We start from the raw sequence: 19499 nt of genomic DNA, 5'->3' as shown, positions 1-19499 counted from the left end.
CAATGTCGACATTTAACGCTGAGTCATCACAACTGTCATCACTGCCTGTGGCTTCCAGCTTCCCCCCATCATGACAGGAGTCGATCGAAACCGCAGTGTCAGTCTGAAACAGAGCCGGTGTGGGTTTATGTGTGTGTGAGTCCTGACTTTGGCTACCTTTGGGGACACAGACTTTTAAAGTTAGGAGGGGGGAAAGCCGTAACACCAATTTGGAAAGAGTTGAGGTCAGTGGTTAAGATTAGGGTTAGGTCAAGTAGTGGTTCTGGTTAGGGTAGGTCTCCAGGAAATGAATTTAAGTCTGTGAAATGTCCCCAAAAGTGACCTAAGCAAATGTGTGTGTGGTGAAGATGTTTACATTTTTAGATTTCATATCTGTTCTTGTGCAAAGCGTGAGAGGTGTGTTAGCATGCAGACTGTGTAAAAGGAAGACATAGTGACTCAATGCAGCCGCAAAGGACCTGAAACTGTCCAGTTACTGTTTTTATGGCTCCGGCCACAGAGGAGAGAACACCAACAGTTGTATATTTTTGTAAATAGACTCAATCACTTTTTAGCTGAGAGTAAGATCTAAAGATTGATGTAGCATAAAATAGCTATAAAGTGTTAATGAGTGATTTTATGAGGATTTAGTTGCCTTTGGACAGCCAGGCTAGCTGTGCTAATCCTCATCAATTATACAGAGTTAAAATACATGCAGGTGCATCATGGATAGGAGACCTACAGTCTGTGTTTGTTGTATATAAATATATAGATGTGTGCGCATTAAACTATAATATTACATAATTTACAGGTACAGTGAATAGTACAGTTTCCAATGGGAAACCAGCTAAAGAAAGAAAATGCAATTTAATTTGTAAATAATTGACTATTTTATGTTGACTTCTGGCTGTCTGGGCCACAATAATTATAATCCAATATTTTTGTTCATATCATCTACCATTAAAACAGGACAGGGAATGATGGAATTTATATCACATCATTGGGACGGTCAGGATTATTTGGTACTTTTGCTGCTTTAAATGTGATCATTTTATTGTGTGTGTTTGTATTTTATGTTTCATCTTTAACACCATCTTAATAGGTAACCTTAAATCCGTTTTTGTCTCTAAATTTACAAAAGATTGGGGTCTCTTTTTTTTCGGAGGAAAAAAAATATTATCTTATTTATTGATTCCTGTTCTGAGCCGTTGCTCTGAACTGACTGGTTGACCTTCGACCTCCATCTCTGCTGCTGCTGCTTGCTGACTATCTCCTGCCTCTGTGTGGACGTGTGGTAACTAGCCGGCTACCTGCAGCCTGAATGCTTTACTGACGATGCTTCTGCAAGCTGCTTAGAGCTAAAAGCTTCTCCAAGCTAACGTGCTGGCCTGCTGCACTGGCTCTCCCATCAGCCACTTCACTATTCATTATCATCTGCTTACTGGGAGACTGTGGAGGTAAAAACTTTTCTCCATCCTCTCAGTAAGCATTCCTGCTCGTTGCCATGGTAACCCCTGCCTGCTTCCGCCTCATCCCACCGGCTCACACACACACTTGTGTCTTTGACCTTTGTGTCCATTGGTTAACCTCCTGCCTTTTCTTTCTCTTTTTTACTTTACGGCTGGATCGCACCACATCCTCCTGCTCTTCTTCCTCCTCCTCTTCCTCTTTGTTGACGTTCCCTCATTTGCTTGATTTGTTTTTCACTATTTCTTTTTAATTTCAAACTGTGGCTTTTGGTTCAATGGTTTTGTTTCCCCCCTTTCATCTTCATCTTATTCTCCTCCTCTTTTTTCTTCTCCACCACTTCTCTTTGCTCCTACGATCGCTCCTTCTCTGTTGTTTCCTTCTCAACATCATCTTTCCTTCTTCTTTCTTTTTTTTTTTTTTTACAATTTCTGAGTCTTCTTCACCTAATTTATTCAATCTTTCCTCATCTTCTTTTCCTCCACATGTTTTTGATCCTTTCTTGGAGAATATTTCACCCATCTCTTCTCTTCTTCAAACACTTCACTTCCTCTCTCTTGCTGGAACTTTTTCATTTTTAATTCTTTACCTTCACCATTCTTCCCATCTTTGGTTCATCTTCATATCCTCTTTTTCCCCCATATCCTTCCCTCATCTTCGTCATCTCTTAATCCCTTGTTTCCACCTCTTTTTCTTCCCTCTGCCTATTTTTCCTTTCCTGGCTATTTCTCTTTCCGCCTCCCTTGTCTCCTTTCTTCCCTCTGACCTTGTTTCATTCCCACCTCCTTTCCAACATTTATTTTTCCCTGTCTTCCTAATGGGGGCACTAGTTTTCCCTCTGTTCGCCCTATGACATCATCCAGTGCCGCCTGCAGCCGGTTCGCGCCACAGTTCAGTCGCTGGTTGCCTTGGATACCACGTCTTCTGACAGGAAACGGGAAGAGGCTATCTCAACTCCAAAACCCGCCTCCTCCGGGGTGTCAGAGACTCCCTCATTGGTTTCTGTTACCACTCAAACCCCGCCTCCCGCCTGGCAAATCTGGGATCTTATTAGCTCAAGCCTGCTTCACATCCTCTGCCTAGTTCTGCTCTTTGTGGCCTATAGCTGGAGCGAGCTCACGTAACCATGACAACAGCCTCCTGTCAGTCAACCGACAGCCCCCGCCCTCTTGCAGTCCAAGCTACTATTCCTACTTTTTTTTCCCGCATTCATGTCACATGGGAAAAGTTACACTCCAAAATAAACTTTAAATAGATAAATAAAAGAAAAATATTCCTCACTGTTGACATTTTTGTGAGCTCATTAGCAATTACTGTACGTCAACAAATGTGTGCATTGCACAACAACTACACTCACTATTGCACACACACACATTAAATATTTTCTCATAGAATACAACAATACTTATTTTCTCAATAGTTGTGCCAGATTTTCTCCAAAACAAGGATGAAAGGGTTAGAGATGTTCCAGTAAGAAGAAAACATTCTCATTATCAAAGAGATGTAAGCTTTAATTCTGACATTTCTAGGTTTTGAGTGTTTTTTTTTCTGTGGCTCTGAGCTGTTGTTGGGAGACCTCTGGTTCAAGGATTGATGATAATATGAATACATGTTTAAACAACACAGATGACAGTGCTGTGATGACTGTTGTATCAGAGCTGCAACGCCGGTCCCATGTGCTTCTGGTGACTGTCAGAGCTCCAGCTGACTCTCTGGGACAATAGTTGTCATTGCTGGTTTCCTCTGACTGCAAGAAGCCTGGCTGAAACCGAGGGTGTAGTTATTCATTCAACAACAAACACGAAAACAACTTTATTAACAAATCGTATTCATCCCATGTGATATGAATGCAGTGTCAGCTACGCCTTGTGTGTTTTTTTCTTCTTTTCACCTGTTTAGTGGTGAATAAAATCAGCTCGCAAATGTTTTTGTGTCTTTGCGATAAATTGACACCGAAACTCTCTCACCGAATGTGGAGCATCAGGTTTCCTGAAGTCACTGAAAGTCTTAGCAACATGCAGCACATCAGATAAAGTGGTAGGGGGGGATTCCATTCTGTTGTTCTTCCAATCCTCATTATTTACCTTTTTAAATACAGTGCTACAAATCAATAAACACCGAGTTCACAAAATGGAAATGCATCGATAAATTGCCTTCATTTGTTTTTGATAGCTTAATAGTATATTTAAATTTCACATGACGTCTTCTGAAGAAGGACATGCCACTCATTAAATGGTCACAGAACTGCTTTCCTCTCAGAAAAGGTGTTAAAGGAAGTGTGGTGATGTAGCTAGTAGCTACAGTAGCTCCAGAGCTAACCAGTAAGGTGCTAGTTAGCTAGGTGCATGCTAGCACTACTCAGCCACAATAAGCCACCTGTATAGAAATCAAACATGTCCACCACATTATTCTGAGAATACAGAATACAATATGGAAGTGCTGAAGAGCTCCAATATGGCCACCAAACTGTAGAGCTGAAGCCTCTCTCTTCTATCACCGATGCACTGGAAAAAAAATGTTTTTAGTTGAAGGTAAGGCCCGGCGTTCCTCTTCACAAACACACGTCTAGTCTTGAAAACAAGAGGACTTGAAGTTGTGTTGGCATTGTTGCCCTCATGTTTCAGAATATCTGGACGGCATAATAAGCACAGGAACCCTGAGTGGTTCAGTGGCTCGCCATCATGGAGCTGCACAAAGACTATTTGGCCTTTTTCTAATATGTGGTTATAAAGTGTGGAGCAAAGCGGAAGCCATATAATAATAATTATTGATTACATAAAATAAGTTTGTTTTTGGATCTTGATTTGAATGTGAATATTTGGATTAGTTTATTAGAGTATGATGTTTTGAAACTTAAGAAAAATGTGAACTTTATTTTATTCATTTATGTTGGTCCTGCTTAACTTACTTTACAACTCTTCTGTATCCTTATATATATATATTACATATATATATATATATATTACATATATATATATATATATATATATATATATATATATATATATATATATATATATATATATATATATATATATATATCCTGTTTGTGGAAACATTTGAAGGGCTATAGACACCAGATGTGTTTATGAAGTTTGAGATATAATATGCATCTTCTTAAGCTGTTTATCTTGGAGGGTTTGATGTGTAGAGGAGTGGATTCACTCTGTTGGGTAATGTTGGATATGTGTCGGTGCCCACTGCAACTTTAACCAACCTAATTTAGCCAGGTCATGTGAGCAGCTGATTGGTTGCTGGATTATGTCACAGAAACTGAATGAATGCTTCTTCTACTTGGCCTTTAATCTTTGCCGTTGCAGAAACAGAAAACCCCTTGTATTTATCATATAACGGTGATTATTTCATACAAACCAGTGTAAGATGAGAAACCCACAAACTGTTTATTTATGTTATTAGATATGGGATTTGTTTTTAATTATTCATATTTTGTGAATTAATTCTGGTAGTAAATTTCAGTTGCTGTTGTTTTTTTACTTTGTACTGATGTGAATGGATTTCATGGGTGAAGATGATTATTTTTATGACTTGTGTATGATATCTGACTGTTAAAGACTGAGGTAATAAATTAAGATTAGGGATGTTGTCTGTTCGAAGGAGTCATTGTTTAAGATAGAAGTAGAAAACTAAACAAACAAGATATAGCATGTTCATTTGTGAACTTAAGTGGTGCTGGTAGACATATTTAATTTTTGTTTTTATTTTTCTGATTTAGCTCCTGTTTTCAGCCTTTATGCTAAGCTAAGCTAACTGACTGCTGGCTGTAGTTTAACATTAATCTTCACATCTAACTCAGCAGGAAAGCAAATATGAGCAACACAATACAATTACTCTTCCTTTAATCAAAGGTTTTTCCAAAATGCACAGAGCTGTACGTAAACTTTAAAGTTTTAACATTTTTGTGATCTCTGGGTTATCACATGACCTAAGTATGACACTGCATGAATCCACCTGAGCTAGAGCTGCGTTTACTGGTGAAGGCTAAAAAAAACAATAATTACTTATTATGATAACTGTGGATCCTATGTTGGTAGTATTATGTGTAATAATTATATTTGTTAATATATAGAAGTCAAGTAGGCAGGATAAGCTGACTAACTCAGTGTGGGCTATGGCTATCTTCTGGAGGCAGCATGTAGTCCCGGTACTTGCCAAATTAAACAGTTAAAGGTATTTACAAATCGTGCATGCAGGCATGTTGCAGAAAGACACTTCACCTTTACAAGCGTTCTGTGTCTAAATCCTGTGTGTCTCTTTTCTGCCTCCACATCTCCTCGCTCCTACACTCTCCTTTCTTCTCTCCTCCGTCGCTCCTCCTCCCAGGACAAACTGTGTCTTCCTCACCACATCCTGGAGGAGAAGGGCCTGGTGAAGTTGGGCATCACGGTGCAGGCTCTGGTGGACGAGGACTCCTCCAAACACCCCCTCCTGACGTGAGCGCCGGCGACAGGTGGAGCTTCCTCCGGCCGACACGTACAACAAACACACACCTGCTTATAAACACTGACTTGACCTCACCATGAAGCTGCGGCGCACCTCTGTGATCATTCTGCATCCTTCTCAGTAACAGAGTGATTTTTTTTTTTCATTAGATTTAAGGATGCAAAATTGTGTTAAGGGAACTAAAGCAATCAGGAGTGAATTTATTTACTAATTGTTGAGAGGGAACCTCTGGGTGGAGTCAGTTTGATGCCACACAGATAGACTGGCGGTAGCGCCGACGCATACCAGTGCTCGATGGTGGTTTTTCACCTTAAATGGTGTGTTAGTGTCGGGGGGGGATGTGAGTGAAAAACCTGATTTCATCCGTTTCTTTGGACGAACACAAGAGCCACAAACTGTTAGGTGAAGAGCATAAATGCAACTATGATTTATTGTTTTTAATTCTCACACTGGTTGGTACCCAAAAATATTACTTTGTATTAGGGCCACTTTGAGAAGGGACAAATGCTTTTAAGAAGAATGAGGATGAGAATAAAGTGGTATTTGGGAGTTTAAATTGGTAAAATAAAGAAGTGGTATTACAAGTTGCTTTATTCTTGTTAAAACGATGTTATTGTCATAACATTTTAATGTTGTAATATGACTTTACTATGATTAAGATTATCAGAATTGCACAGGAGAGTTGTAGTATTTTGAGATTTATTTATAAATGTAAAGTCATAATATTTGAGATTGAAGTATTACAACATATGGCTTTATTCATGACAAGTATGACTTTTCTCATTTTGTTGACTTTTTTCTTGAAATAATGACTTTATTCTCACAATACTACATTTTTTTAATTTATTTTAAAAATACAAGATTTTTTTTGTGGGTGTGGCCCTAAAACTTTGTTAATATTTGCAGGGACATGTTTAGAAATTAGGCTTGAATGTAAATTAAATTGGAGTCGGTGGAGCTGTCAGTCTGAACCACCCAGCTTGCCGTAGTAGCACCAACTTCACCTGGTGACATCATGCAGTCTTGACCAAAGACTTAGATTTTAAGAAAACCATCAGTTAGCGACAGATTTGAGATATTTTCCCACTGAAGTTTCAGGTGAAGTGTTACTGGACCGTGTGAGTAAAACCAAAACGTTATAGTCTTAACATAGAGGGAGGCAAATTTAACCGCAATTTGTATTTAAACATAAAGATATTTATAATATAAAGAGAAGCTGAGATGAGATGTTTGAGTTGTTGTACACTTTGAAAACGAAATATGCCAAAAATATTTTTCTCTAATATATTTTAGGTATAATTGTGTCTGTTTTCTAAAAGTTCTACTGACTTCCTGTGGAGCTCTGTGCATGTCCCTGAACCAGGTGTGTTAATCTGCCACGGAGACACTAATCTGTGTTTGTTGAGCCTCTCTGGTCGATTCTAATTCCAGGTCATTTTGATTTGCCCCTTTCTCTCATGAATCCTCTCACACGTGTTGTTAAACCTGTTTTCATGGAGAGAAACGGATCCGAAGGCATTTCTAGGACTTTTTCAGTGAAACTACTTTTGTTTATGTTTCTTGACAAGATTTGGTTTTCTAATGTGCCAAGACACGTGTGGTGTTAATGAAACAAAGTCATAAAGCACTCCTCATGTCTGCATCTGCAGGCTTGTAAACCCCAGATCATCTTGATTTATGTGTAATTATTGATCACCTTCCATACTGCGAGACACTTGATGATTATTATTAGTTTTATACTTCGGGGTGCAGGATCGGTGAGGATGAGATCTCACGCAGCAACACCTCCGGCTCGTACTGGATGGGTGAGGATTTAAAAAAAACAACTCATAACCAGTGAGTTTTATGCATCATAGAGTAAATTTAAAGTTAATATTGTAGTGAAATTATCCTTTTTTTTTAACCAATCGTGTGAGTTTGTCCAAACGTCTGAGGTTCAGGCTGGAGATGCTACTGTGTGAGGTCAGAGATTCTGTGACTCAGGGTGAGTTTGATTTTATGCACTGCTGATGCTTCATTCCACAGCCTGCTAGGTCAACAGTTTCCTGCCTGTGTGTACGGAGTTGCCAGTTTTGAGGCGTGTGATAATGCTGATCACGTTAGACACCAAGACCTTTGAAGGGGCAGTGTGTACTTGTTGACCTTTATCGACCTCTAGGACAAATGGCATGAATCACTGATATTATCAAACAACTACAGCAGCTGGGAACGTCTATGTAGAAGGTTTTCTTTTTTTAAGCTGCATTCGGCTATTTTGACCACTAGGGTGCAGAAAATGTTTCTTTAAATGTGAGAATTTGCCTTCATTTACTTTTATCTTCAGGCTGACTTTTAGTTTGATTCACTGTGAGCAAGAGAGTTTGTAGATTCATCTTGTAAATGGTTGTGGATGAAGAAGTGTAGAGTTTCAGTCCTCCGGAGGCTGAAAGCCTTATTTGAAATAAGCTGCTGGTATTGCAGACAGGAAAGTGTTTAATGGACCAACAGACTTAAGGCTCAATGACCAACGAATCTGTAACTTCAAATATTTGTAACACTAGTTATGTTAGCGGAACATACTAGAGACTGAAAAATCACAGTTTAAACCGATTCAGTCCAACCACTGAGGACACAGCACAGGGCTCAAAGAAAAACTGTTTCCCTGAATGTTTAGAGCCCAATTACACCATATAGTTCAACATCACTAAGGAAAACCAGTTCAACAACCAAGTCCTGTCAGTATTCTCCCATCATACACCACTGGACATTGGAATTCTTCTTATTTTCTGGCCAAAACTATTTAAAATGTAAATAATGCATTTGGTGTCTGAATTATTAGAATAATTATGTTGTTTTTCTTTTAGTTAAAATTATTGAAGGACAGAATAGAAATATCAATATAACTGCTCTATAGGTGATTTGATGAGTGTAGTGGACCACCACACCTCATAATGACAACTTGAGTTGTTTCAGACTTTTCCAGGGAACTGGAAGTCTTTGTTATGATATTTGAACAGGTTAATACAAATCAAGAATCAGTGAATGAGGTTCACAGGGAGGAAGGGCAGGGAGGACAGTGGACATGATTGGCTGACAGCACGGTGATTCATTGGTTCCGTCACATATTTACCTACTGCCCCTTTAAAAACACAGTCTTGGCAGGTCTGGGACTAGGTCACATTTCTCCTAAATGCCATAATAAAACCACATTAAGGGTCAGACACTGTTGTACCAGCAGGCTTGTATGAATGAGTGATGAAGAGTCTTTTTCTGTAAATATGATGCAGCTTGGTATCCAAAGCTTGAGCTACTTAAAGATTCAGCAGTAAAAATAAAAAAAATAAAAAATTAATAAATGCTTCCACTGGATCGATTTGACAGTTGCCAAAACAAACATTTACTCTCTTGTGATAAACTAAAGGATTTTATTTAAATGTACTATAGCCTGTACATATTATTTATCACAAAGATTACCTGTTGTAGTAATGTTTGAAAAAAATCAGTTATGTATTTGCTTATTTCTTCATGTACTGTATATTTCACTCAAACGCACGGCAGCAAACTTTAACGTCTAAATAATATCACACATGATAGATAAATGTTCATGTATTTCAACACTATGGGCAGCTTGGTGAAATAATAACACCAATGTTGCTTTGTATGCAGTATATCAGCTACATTTATCTGAAAACAGTATTTTTCTTTGTGGCTTAAACATGTCAAATAGAGGTAGAGCAGCAAACTGTCTTCCTAATATGTCTTACATTCCTGATTTTAAATAAATTAGATTTACTTCAAAATGCCTGCTGAAAACAGTGGAAACGCAACGATATCAGGATTGTTACGTCAGAAAATATAGATGTTTTTAGTGAATAATGATGATTTCCATTTGCTTGTTAGTAATCAAAATTTCTTCATCTCCTCATATTTCATATTCACAGTTTTTGTAGGGATCACATTATCACAGTGTTTTTGGGAAAAAGCAATAAAACCAAACCGGCTGCTTCCCCGACAGAATCTGCACTTTAAACTTCTATATTATAGATTTTTGTTTTGGCAACTGAGAAGATCTTAAATCTTGAATCTGAAACCAGAGCATCTAAAAATGTGACGCTGGTGTAAATTGCGTAAATGTGGTGAATTAAACCTGCTGAAGCAGTGTTTTTTGTTTTTAATGTCTCTTATTTTGTATATAATAATGTCCAGGAATGGCCTGTACTCACAATTTTGTACTTTTCTGACTGGGAGGAAATTATTTTTTACGTGACTTTGATGTAACATACCCTTTTGTATCTCTTTGTGAACCTTTTGTGTAATTTGTTGTACAGCAACTCAATTTGAAATGCATGAAATGTCCCTTTTAATGTCGCCTTAACTGCTGTGTATACTGTATATAATGCACTGTATTTCTCATCACTTTATCAGTAAAGACCTCAACTGTCTGAAAAATGCAAAGTCTGAGTGGAAATACTTTGTGTACAAAATCTGTGAACGTTAAAACTGAAATAATTTGACTCAGCATTTCAATCATATACTTCCTTCAGCACTAAGCCCCGATGCCACGGGGGAAACTGTAATAAAGGATTTATCAAGAATATAAACTAAAAAATGTCAAACTATTCATAGCTCAAGTATGCCATGTAAAAGCAAATTGTAAAGTCTCAAGTATGTCATACAAATACTGATAAAAAGTGTCATAGAATAGTATTTCACAAAGTGTAATTTCAAATGTCATTGTAAAGTATATAGTGTGTGATTAAAAAAGTTTACATTTTACAAGTATATCAATTAAATAAGTCAAGTGTACTGTAAAGTACTGGGTTACCACCAACTATAATAACCAGACCAGAATATTCCACAGGAACACGGGTCCTGATCACCACCTAAGTCATCCATTACCAGCTGAAACAACTTCATTACATAAGAAACACAACTCTGATGGCGGACAGGAGCAGGAACATTTCAACAAACTTCAATGACAACAAAACTCCAAAATGAATGAGTGAGGATTTTATTCTGAAAAATACAGCTGTGGCTGTTCGATGACGGAAGGTCAACCAGCAGAATCCACGTGGCCACTGTCACAGGTCACAGGAAGACTCCTTATTTCCTTTCTGAGTCTTTAGTTAAGTGCTGCTTCAACAGGAAGTACAAGGCTTCTGAATCAGGAGGAAAACAACACAAAGGTTTTAACTGATGCCAGGAGAGCAGACATTTAAAGAAGGCGACCTGAACAGTCCTCTTCTCTGGGGGCCGTTCAGGCGTTGAGGAACTTGGCGTGGTGTTTGATGTGATCGTTCATGAAGGAGTAGATGAAGAAGTAGCTGTGGTCGTAGCCCTGCAGGAAACACAACATCAACTCAAAACAAATCTCTCCAAGTCTCCGCTCTCCTTGTCTACACATTTTCATTTTACAAAGCAAAACTTGAATAAAAGTGGTTACATTTATTTTTCTGAAATCTTAACTTTACAACAGTTTGGATAATCAAACCTTTTCATACGTGTCTCCTGTGACGTGTTGCGGCTTTTATTTCATGTTAATTTCAAACAATAATTACGATAAAAACCGGTGGAGTGAAGTTAACTTCTTACTTCCGAGTTCCATTTCAGCAAGAAAAAGCAATATAGCTTCAAATGACGTTACGTGACCGCTGATGTTTTTCTTTTTATCCTTGTTTTTTTTTTAATGAGTTTGATATGTTGTATTGAGCTTAATTTAATTTTTAAATTTGGTTTGACTTCATATCAACAGAGATTATAAGTACACTTGCATTTAATGTTTAGGCCCTCTGGAGCTACAATCAATTTGTTTGGCAGGTTACATTTTTAAATTGTATTTCCCAGAATGACTGTTTCAACTGTTGTATATTTTATAACGTATCAATCCGTTATACTTACTTATCATTTGTTATATTTGATATTACATTAAACTAAATCATTCATCTTTAGGTTTTAAACCGAGCAGAGATTAATATTGAAAATAAAGTGGCATAAAAGCCACCTACTTGACAACCTGTCGCAGGGAGGTGCTTCTCTCAGCATGTTAGCTGTTATCATGTTGATGATCAGGGTGCAGACATTTGTGTAAATCATCCATGCAAGCGTCAGAATCAGAGACTAAAGGAACTGACCGGCTGCAGTCTGAAGACGACTGGGATTTTCTTCTCAGAGCACACGGCGATCAGGTTGTCGGGCAGCAGCTGGCTGGCTGACAGGAACTGGTCGTCGCGGCCTTGATCGATGAGGATGTCGAGCTGGGGACCGGAGTACGACGATGCCAGCATAGTCGCGTCATACGCCTGAAAGAGACAAAGAACAGGAAGCTGAAGAACTTCTCTCATCAAACGGCTAAAACACGTTTCATACGGTCTCAAACGTTGGTGAAATCTATACAACATTTTCCTTGGGATGAATAAAGTTTTATCTTAGGCAGTTGATTTTATACACCCACATTTGGAGAGGTCTGTTCTAACGCAAGGGAATTTTTTTTATTTTTTTTTTATTTTTGAAAGATGACTTTCTAAAAGAACCTCAACCTCAAGTACCTCAAAATTGTACTTGAGAATGTCCTTTTTCACGATGAGATGCTCAGTGTTAATGTATTAGTTATTATTGCAGCAACAACCAGAGTGAGAAGAGCTCTTACCTCCCATGTGGCCCTGTCGGAGCCCAGGTACCCTGAGAAAGCCTTCTGTCCCCAGGGACACTGCATCGGGTTACAAATGGGAGCTAAAGCAGACACAGCCTGCAGGAGACGCACAAGAACGCACCAGAATTAGCTTCAGTGGCCAAGTATGTGTGTACTGTAGTGTTAAATTCATCATTTGCATTAAGCCAACCTAAGCACTCATTCGTTGGTTGCTCAGCAACACTAAGACACGCCAACAGACATCTTCAACAAAGAAAGGCAGTGTGATGTGTACTGTATGTTGTTTTGATTATTATGCTAAAGATCAGAGCACTGTAACAGTTAATGTATCTACACTATTGTATGTATTAAGTTTTGAAATAATTAATTTAATGAAACCATCCTCTTGGTATTTTTGACTAAAATGAAGAATGATGAGATCCTCTTTGAGATACATATACTGTAAATGCTGATAGACGTGCAGTACCTTGTATTTCCCCGGGTTCTTAAGGGCACAGATGAGCGCCCCGTGGCCACCCATTGAGTGTCCGCTGATGGACATCCTGTCTGGATCGGTGGGGAAGTTAGCGTTGATTAATTTGGGCAGCTGAGATAAAAAAAAAAAAAGGGAGATCATCAAGAGCACCAATTAGCTGGAAGCAAAATTGAAAAGTCAGTTTTTCTGGGGGGCAGGTGACGTAAACTCAACGCACCTCCTCAGTGACATACGAGTACATGCGGTAGTTGGTCTTCCAGGGATCCTGTGTGGCATTGACGTAGAAACCAGCTCCAGTGCCAAAATCCCAGTTCTCATCCTCCCCTTCGATGTTACAGCCACCTGGTGGAGGTTGGGAAACCGTCGGGGAAACCGTTTTGATAGAAAACCATCTATATATCAAGAGTTTGTTTTCCTCTGCGTGTGTGTTTTCATACGTGGGCTGGTGTCCGGTGCGACGATGATGATGCCGTGCTCCGCGGCCGGGACCTGACTGCCAGCTTTGGTGATGAAGTTCTGCTCCGTACACGTCAGACCTGCAGAAAAACAGAATGGAAAACTGATGATGGTCTGGAGTCAACTGAGAGCTAAATACACAAAGAAAAGGGCAACAATCATCTCATCTGACTAAACCTTTTTTTTTTACAACAATCAAAAACACTTTAATGACATGTTCCTTCATGGCGGAAACACACACTGCAGTTTGTTTGGACTCCATCCCACAATCCCACCAAATACTCACTAGAGCACCAATCGTGAATTCATTATTTCCTCCTGTTTGTTTGATTAAAAGCTACAGTGACGAGCTATGTTAGACAATTTCAGAGCTTTTTTAAAACAAGAAACAAAACTACATAATTGTGAAATGATTGTTATACGTTGTATGTGTTCATGAGGAAGTTATATAGTATTGAGTTGAAACAACACATTGTTTTTTTCATGGGATTTAAAGAGAAACGATAAGACCTTTGCGTTTTTTGTCTTTTTTATACGATATCTCTGAGTGGTCAAACAACACTCAAACGTTTTTTAATGGATGCGAAAAACACAGAAAATGTAACCTTTTCCAAAAACTCCTTGGAAAGGCCTTTAAGATGTAACATGAAACATGTGGGCCTGGGGTTGAGAGTCAGTGTATCAGTAGACATCTCCTTCCATGTTCCTTTAAATTAATTGTATCATATTGAATTATATACTGTTCAGTATCAGCAGGTGAAGCTCAGACTTTAAGATGCATACTCACCAGAGAGCCAGTACATGACGGGGCACTTGCCGGTCTCAGCCTTGGGAGGCAGGTAGACGGCAAACTTCATCTTACACTTTAGCTCCATGCTGCATGGACAGAACACACATGGAGTCACACTTTCACATGTGTGTTACGCAAGGTCTGGTTGTAAATATGGACTTTTGAGCTTTTAGCCCACTTGAAGGCTCAGGTAAGATCTCACCTGTCATGTTCAAAAACCTTCTGAAAGCCACCGGCGCACTTGTTGGAGGACACTTGTGTGAGGGCCATCTCTGATCTGAGCAGAGAGCAGAATGAGAAGAGTCGTTTAATACGGTGCACATATCATTACCAAGTGAAATGATTAATAGCTGGATATTTTACTACTGCCGTTCCAAATTAATTAATGTGGTTTACAGTCTCTTCTTTGTTTTATTTGCAGCTGACTCTAAATTTACAGATTTACAGACAGTACAAGTGCGGTCATATTACAGCAGCTGCAAGACTGCCGCAGGTAAAAATAGCAAAGTTAGGTGAGTCAGGCGGATTGGACCTGGCACCGGAACGTTATTAGTTAATAGGAAATACAGGTTCCCGGGACAGGATTCCGGCACCACACGTAAATAATCTACTTCCACTGCTGATTAACACCACTTTTGAGGTGGTTAGCAAACAGATGCGTTAACAGATACGCTGACACGTTAGTGACGGTGACCACGGTGAAGCACAGCGAAACTATTCATTATGACAGCGTTTTGCGAAATTCATTCATATGCCGAACTGCACAAATCTCTTTTTTCAAGTTAAAACGGTTGGTAACTATAGGCTCAATCAAAATATGTAATCAACTTCTCAGCAAATCGTGTTTTTAAATGGCTATAGTTTGAGTAGAGTCTGACGTGAAGACATATCTGGAGCATGTAGTGATTAGCAAATCAAGTTAGCTCGTGTAACGTTAGCTGCTACGTATGCATGTCTGCTCGAAGATACCCGACTGTATAACTTGTGATTAAGGAAATGAACAAAATGTAAGCATGGTTCTCCCGCGCATACCTTATTAAAGACCAGTATTTGGTTTGAACTTGTGCTCGACCGTTTAGCTAAGTTCCCAGCCGTTGCAGTCCAGGGAGACCGGAGTCCAACAGAAACGTGGTGACGTCACGGAAGCCTCCCCACGTTACGTTCGAGACGTAACGGGGACATTCAAACGCTAGATGGCAGTGGTGTTTAGAAAAACAGTATATTTCTATTTTTTTAATGAATTACCGGTAATTACTTTACTTATTCATTGTGGGTCACTTTATTACTAACAAGTATTCAAAACAAGTGGGTAGGTTATTATTGTATGACGAGTAAAGAATGGTTCTTCTGAATATGTGAATGTAACGTATCTTTATCTTATCTATCTATCTATCTATCTGTTTTCAATTCAAAAACATATTTTTTTAATTATTTTTTTAAACATAAAATATATTTTCCCCCATGTGTCGACCACAAAAGGAACACAACTATTACTGTCTATAGTGAAAGTTTTCCAACAGTACGTAAAAAAAGAAAAAACTTTTGGGCAGTGTCATTATGTCTCAGACGCACATTTTCCAAAAAAGAATGGAAAAGTCAATTCCATAAGCAGCAACAAATGTTTCATCATCGTCATCAGATATAATATATTATTTACAGCTGTAATCACTCACCGGGACACAGGTGTGAACTTTAAATGTGTCATCCATGTACAAATTTAATTTTTGATGTGTTCCTCCTCAGGTTTAAATTAGTCAAATAAAAAGAAAGACACTTACTTGTAAGAGTATTTCTACACTTTTTCTTAATCAAAACATCTGAGTACTTCATCCACTGTTAAAAAAAAAACAATCAGTGCAAGCGTGAATGATGAAGACTAGAAATGCAATCTGACAAGAAGCCAAGCAAATGAGGACAGACATGGCAGACAGAAGCCTTGAAAAGTTTAAAAGTTGCTGTAAAAAGGCTGCCTGACCAAAAACCTTTTTCCACCAAGTGATAATACATCTTCCCCACAGTGTTCTTAAAATCAGATGTCCAATATGCCATTTAGCCTTCATGTTGAGCATCTCTTATCAACCTGTTTGGAGCCGTCTGTCCTTAACCACGGCCACCTGTAACCAAGGCAACCGCTTTTATACAAAGAAGCCCACTTTGTATGAAAAGCTTTATTTATTTCGTAGAAAGTCTGTCTTTGTTTGCCTGTATTTGTGTTTGTCTGTGTTTTTGTGCCACCGCCTTCTCCATCGGTAAGCCACCATCTCCTCAATTTTGCTCCATATATCATCAGTTTCTTCAGCAGCTTTTATCCCCCTCACCATGTCCACAGAGCATAATCTGGATTATAAATTATTTATTAATACAAACAGAGTACACCAATACTCGTGTCCTGTCTGTCTCTGCAGCTGCTTCCTAAATTAAACCGTTTCAAATCATCCACCACCCCCACCCCTCTAAAAAATAAGACAAAAAACGCCCAAACAGATTAAATTCACTCAGCATCCTTAAATACACTCCCTGCTCTCAACATGATTATGGTTGTGCCTGTGGCCATTCACGCATGTGCACTGAGAAAACTCATTTAAAGCTGAATTTGTCACACATTACTGTTTATCTGCTCATCATTTCAATCTGTCAGGCAGTGGAAGTCCGTCAGTGTTAAAGTCACCGTCCTTTAACTGAACACGTGTGTTTGTGTTCCTGTACTGGTCTAAATCAAACCTGCTGAAGTGCCTTTAAGGGTCCAGTGCATGGGATTTGATGGCATCAGGAAGTAATGAGGTACACATATTTTGAAAGAACTAAGTCAGAATTTTTCAAAATAAAGTTGGAATATTTTGAGAATAAAGTAGCATCATCAGGACAAATAAATAAATTCATCATAAATCAAGTATTTTTAATATGCGGTTAAAGCAATAATTCAGATGTCTTTCTCGCAACATATGAATTTATTGTCATCATCACATTATGCTGTTTTGACATAATCACTTTTTTTAAATTTCTGAGTTATTTCTCTGTGGTGAAGCCCGTCAGCGTGATCAGGATCTGGGGGTCAAGTAAGGAACTTTGTGTTTCTACGGTCTTTGTCAAAGAGATCGAGGATGCCAATACGCACCAGTTCGGCTGATTTTTTTTTTTAATTTCTTGCGGTTAATTCTAGAGATTTGATCATTTTCCTTTTCAAATAATTTTCTGAAATACATTTCACAGTTAGCCGATTCCTGTGTGGATTTAAGCAGATTTATTTACCCGAGCCAGTTGACCTGAGGCAGCCTGCGAATCTCTGGGAGCTAAAGACCTGAGTCGCCTCACTGTGACAGACAGGACATGTGTTGGCACTACACAAAGAGAGTCACACACAAACATGACATAGGCTGCAGGAGACAGTGAGCGCTCGAGACACCAATGGCCAGAAAAGCGTCAAATAAAGTTGACTTAAACTCAAGCGCCGATGAACGCAACAATAACAAGATTTAACTCACCAAGCTGCCCATATAGCAGCAGTGTTGTTTCAGCACCGCACAGCATTGTGTGTACTGACAGTTCTGTTAGCTGCAAGCAGTTAGCCAACAGCAGCAGCCAAGAGCTACACAGCAGTGTTAGCTGTTGCTCAAACACACCTTCCATTCTGTTAGTTGTTAGCCAAACACACAGCAAACAATTATACTTCCACTGTAGCAGGCGCTCTCTGCTGTTTTAGCTACTGGTGCGTGCAGCCATAACTGGCCAAAATATTACGCAGTTTGCTGTAGAATTATGCACCAGTAGTCGTGGACAGACACAGAGGTGCATACTCACTCACCCACTCACGGATGCACAACCGATCGCATCAACCTCCTGCATGGTGGAGATAATGACAGATCCCTGCTGGGGTCATATGTCCTGTTTGAATATGTATACATAATTTATGTGTGAGGATAGAGTAGAGACCAGGAGAGTTATTTTGAGATATAATTGTGCTTTAAAAGTGGCTTCCCCTAAAATATTTACTTACCAGATTTTACTTACATGAATGCAGAGGCTAATCTATTTTATTTTATATACTATAACTTTAAGAGACCACTTTCGCAATGGGTTTTCTCATGCTGCCCATGTTTTGTGGGAAATTAAGTTAAATGTTTTGTTGATATATTGTTGAAGGTTTTGGGCTAACTGTCGATGAATAAGCTAGCTGCCGGAGACCTCAAGGTTCCATCAAGTTGGATTGTTTTCATGTTATATTCACATATTTTTTGTTTAGTTTAGTTTATTGTCATTCAAACATGTTAAGATATGAAGCAATGAAGTTTGTTACCCAGGTCAAACAGTGTACAGAATACATAACATTTGCAGTGTCATAGCTAAAAATAGACCCTCTAAATAATAACCAACGCTGATAATAACTAAAATGCATAGTTAATAACTGAGCAGCATGTTAAAATAATAGTGCAGAGGACAGACTTTGGGCCCTAGTTTCGTGGCGCAGCGCAGGGCGGCGCAGGGTGGCGGAGCCGGCGTAATGCAAGTTTCGACCCGCGCAGCCTTGCGCACGGTCAGTTTGGCAGTTTGGTGGATCGCCTGCGCCAAGATGGGTGTGGCGGAGCAGCAGTGGGAGGCGTCAGAGATTCAGCTTGGCGTAGCCGTCATGTCCCCCTAATGTTCTCCAAGGCTGCTGCTCGTGGAGCTGATTAAGCCACACCTTGGCTTAATCAGCTCCAGTGTAAAAGGCAGGAGATCCTGGGCGTCTCCCTCTTGTGCTCTCCCCTCATTCTGTGTTGTGACGGCAGACAGCTGACGTTGCGGTGATGTTCATACAACTGGTGGTAGGCTTTACTCCTTTTCCTCAAAAGGAGAGTGATTACAGTGCACGTTTTGTTTTGCCGTTTGGATTCGTCAGTGCCCTCACCTGTTGGTGACCGGCTTGGTTACTTTTGTTTTAACGGTTTCATTCATGAAATTGTACAACAATTACTTTCAATTGTTCAATAAGTTAGCTAGCGGTTGTTTGTTAGCATCGTAATAAAGTAGCATATCTGCGACTTTTCCCCCGGAATATTGCCCCCCTCTCTCGGCTCCGTTTTTTTTCTCCATACAGTGGCCGTGAAGCGCCGTCATACAGACGAGCAGAATATCTGCTACGAGCACGTAGGCCGCCGTTATTATGTTGTTACGAGACGTCGCGGGGGAAGAAGTCAGACGCGAAGGGCGGGGCGATGACGTCAGCGTTTTCATTTTCGCCGTCCACATGAAAACGAACACGAAAC

The 19499-nt window shown here is 39.4% G+C and overlaps 2 protein-coding genes across 9 annotated transcripts in view; one reads left to right on the top strand and one right to left on the bottom strand.

The window, feature by feature from the left end:
- lrch1 (leucine-rich repeats and calponin homology (CH) domain containing 1) overlaps positions 1-10341 on the top strand; it is a 69023-nt gene extending 58682 nt beyond the window's left edge. For 2 of the 8 annotated variants that reach the window (XM_084022308.1, XM_084022306.1), the window contains exon 20: positions 5788-10341. In XM_084022308.1, the coding sequence (XP_083878434.1) occupies positions 5788-5901 (114 nt within the window). In that variant the 3' untranslated portion in view covers positions 5902-10341. Of the gene's footprint in view, positions 1-2276; positions 2925-5787 lie in introns of those variants that run through there. The other 6 variants (XM_084022304.1, XM_084022305.1, XM_084022302.1 and 3 more) reach the window with 5 other exon arrangements.
- Positions 10342-11046: 705 nt separating this feature from the next.
- esd (esterase D/formylglutathione hydrolase) lies at positions 11047-15383 on the bottom strand. The gene is made up of 9 exons (XM_084022503.1): positions 15289-15383; positions 14459-14533; positions 14254-14342; positions 13448-13546; positions 13228-13352; positions 13002-13121; positions 12533-12631; positions 12018-12185; positions 11047-11224 (listed from the first exon to the last, which is right to left on the bottom strand). Exons 2-9 carry the CDS (start codon positions 14524-14526, stop codon positions 11144-11146), a joined length of 849 nt encoding a protein of 282 aa, XP_083878629.1. The 5' UTR covers positions 14527-14533; positions 15289-15383; the 3' UTR covers positions 11047-11143.
- Positions 15384-19499: the final 4116 nt, after the last annotated feature.

Source organism: Eutrigla gurnardus (genome assembly GCF_963514095.1).
Source record: "Eutrigla gurnardus genome assembly, chromosome: 12".
In the NCBI taxonomy this organism is placed as follows: domain Eukaryota; kingdom Metazoa; phylum Chordata; class Actinopteri; order Perciformes; family Triglidae; genus Eutrigla; species Eutrigla gurnardus.
The sequence above is the reverse complement of the archived record's forward strand: the minus strand, read 5'-3'. Positions and strand labels throughout refer to the sequence as shown.